General features: G+C 35.1%; 1 protein-coding gene across 4 annotated transcripts in view; it reads left to right on the top strand.

Annotated features, from left to right (window-relative positions):
• The window catches only part of LOC106878537 (ribonuclease Oy), a 56,430-nt gene that overhangs the window by 16,809 nt on the left and 37,794 nt on the right, over positions 1-1,827 (top strand). For all 4 annotated transcript variants that reach the window (XM_052971600.1, XM_052971601.1, XM_052971598.1 and 1 more), the window contains exon 5: positions 218-293. In XM_052971600.1, the coding sequence (XP_052827560.1) occupies positions 218-293 (76 nt within the window). The remainder of the gene's footprint in view (positions 1-217; positions 294-1,827) is intronic.

The following is a 1,827-nucleotide window of genomic DNA, read 5'->3' as shown; positions in this document are numbered from 1 at the left end:
AAATGCCTGAGCTTACAATTGTCTGAAATGGCTAATAATTTCTGCCAGGCTCTATTATGCATACCACCAGTTTTCATTTAGTTAGAGATGGAAGATGATCAAGGAAACCATTTCTATAAGGGACATCATAACCTGTAGTTTAGTTACAAGAAGAACATTAATAATTATACAGTGATGATTCCAATAGCTTTCAACCTTATTTTTTTTTCTTTTTCAGGCCTCACTCCTCTAAGAAACATGAATCTCCAAATTTCTGCAATTCCAGTTGGCACTTTAATGAATCAGAAATCGAGGTTATTATTGATTGTTTTGATACTGCCCTTTGCTTCAGTACAGAGTTAGCACTAGTGAAGGCAGCTAATTCCTGAAAACTCCTATCCTACAGACAGCTAATGATATGGGTAGGTGGTGGTGGGGACATCATGAAGGTAAGAAAGGTTGGCACTGAATTACTAGCACTCTGTCAGTTAAGACAAGGGTCCAGTTGACCTGATCAATGGAACAGCCTGCTCATGAAATTAAGGTGTAAGTGGCTGAGCACTCCACAGACATGTGTACCTTAATGTAGTTCTCAGGGAGATTTGGCATGAGATAAGATGTGACAAGACTGGCCCTTTAAATTACAGGTACAATTTATTTTTGCTAGCTGAATAGGTGCACTATATCATGCACCTAAATTTTTTCTGTGTATTACCATTATTAACAATATAACTTTTAGTAATATTGGTTTCAAATTTTAGCTCATGGTCAGCAATTTTGTTGGAGGGAGTATGTCAATGACATCAGCCTGAGTCCTTGACTGGTACTTATTCTATCAACCCTGAAAGGATGAAAGGAAAAGTCAGCCGTCATGAAATTTGAATTCAGAACATAAAGACAAACAAAAAATGCCACTAAGATTTTTGCTTGGTATTTTTGTAATGTTGTGAGTCTGTAGTGAATTATATTGACTCTAGTACTTGACTGGCTCTGTATTTCATCATCTTTCGTCGAATGAAAGACAAAGTTGCTCTTGGTAGGATTTTAAATCCGAAAATAAAGTTTATCAACTAAACTTTGAAAGGTATTTTCTTCAGTATTCCTACATTCCTGCCAATCCAAAACAATTTTTTTTTTCCTGTTTCATAAAACGTTTATACTTCTGTAGAATCCTTTTCAGTTAACATATGTTTCAACCTTCTATATATATGTTCCAATGGAACTATGGCCAAGGGATCTGAGCACTAGAATCTGGTAGATAGAATACTGGAATTTTATATGAAGTAGAAGTTCATACATCAAAGCCCTGCCTAACTATGCATAAAAAAAGGGAAAATACATTTGATGATGATGAGGAACTAAAACAAAGATGAGGTTAACAATCTGCACAGATATTTCAAAAGCCCTTTACACTATATGTTGCTGAACAATGAAGTAGTCTGTACCTGGTCATTTTACCAGTTAAAATCTGCAGCTTTATCTCCCTCAAATCACACCTTTCTACACTTAAAAAGGATAGATACATTTGATAACATAGACTTTCATAGAACATGCCTGGAAATATGAACAGGTCATACTGTTACAAGTGGAACTCCTTTCGTCATGCATCTGTTTCAACAGGACCTATCTTGAGTTTGACAACAACTTCTGAGAACTGCAAGAAGAGTGGAGCACTAAAAAGCAAAAAAAAAAACTTTTGTGGAATTCCGCTTTTTCGCCACCACCCACTGTGATAGATGTAAGAGATGCAGATAAATGAAAATTTACTGTTCAACATACTGGGTTTATGTCATTTAGAACTGCAAATTTTCCAGCCATTATATATATATATATATATATATATATATA

Source organism: Octopus bimaculoides, chromosome 11 (genome assembly GCF_001194135.2).
Source record: "Octopus bimaculoides isolate UCB-OBI-ISO-001 chromosome 11, ASM119413v2, whole genome shotgun sequence".
Lineage (NCBI taxonomy): Eukaryota > Metazoa > Mollusca > Cephalopoda > Octopoda > Octopodidae > Octopus > Octopus bimaculoides.
The sequence above is the reverse complement of the archived record's forward strand: the minus strand, read 5'-3'. Positions and strand labels throughout refer to the sequence as shown.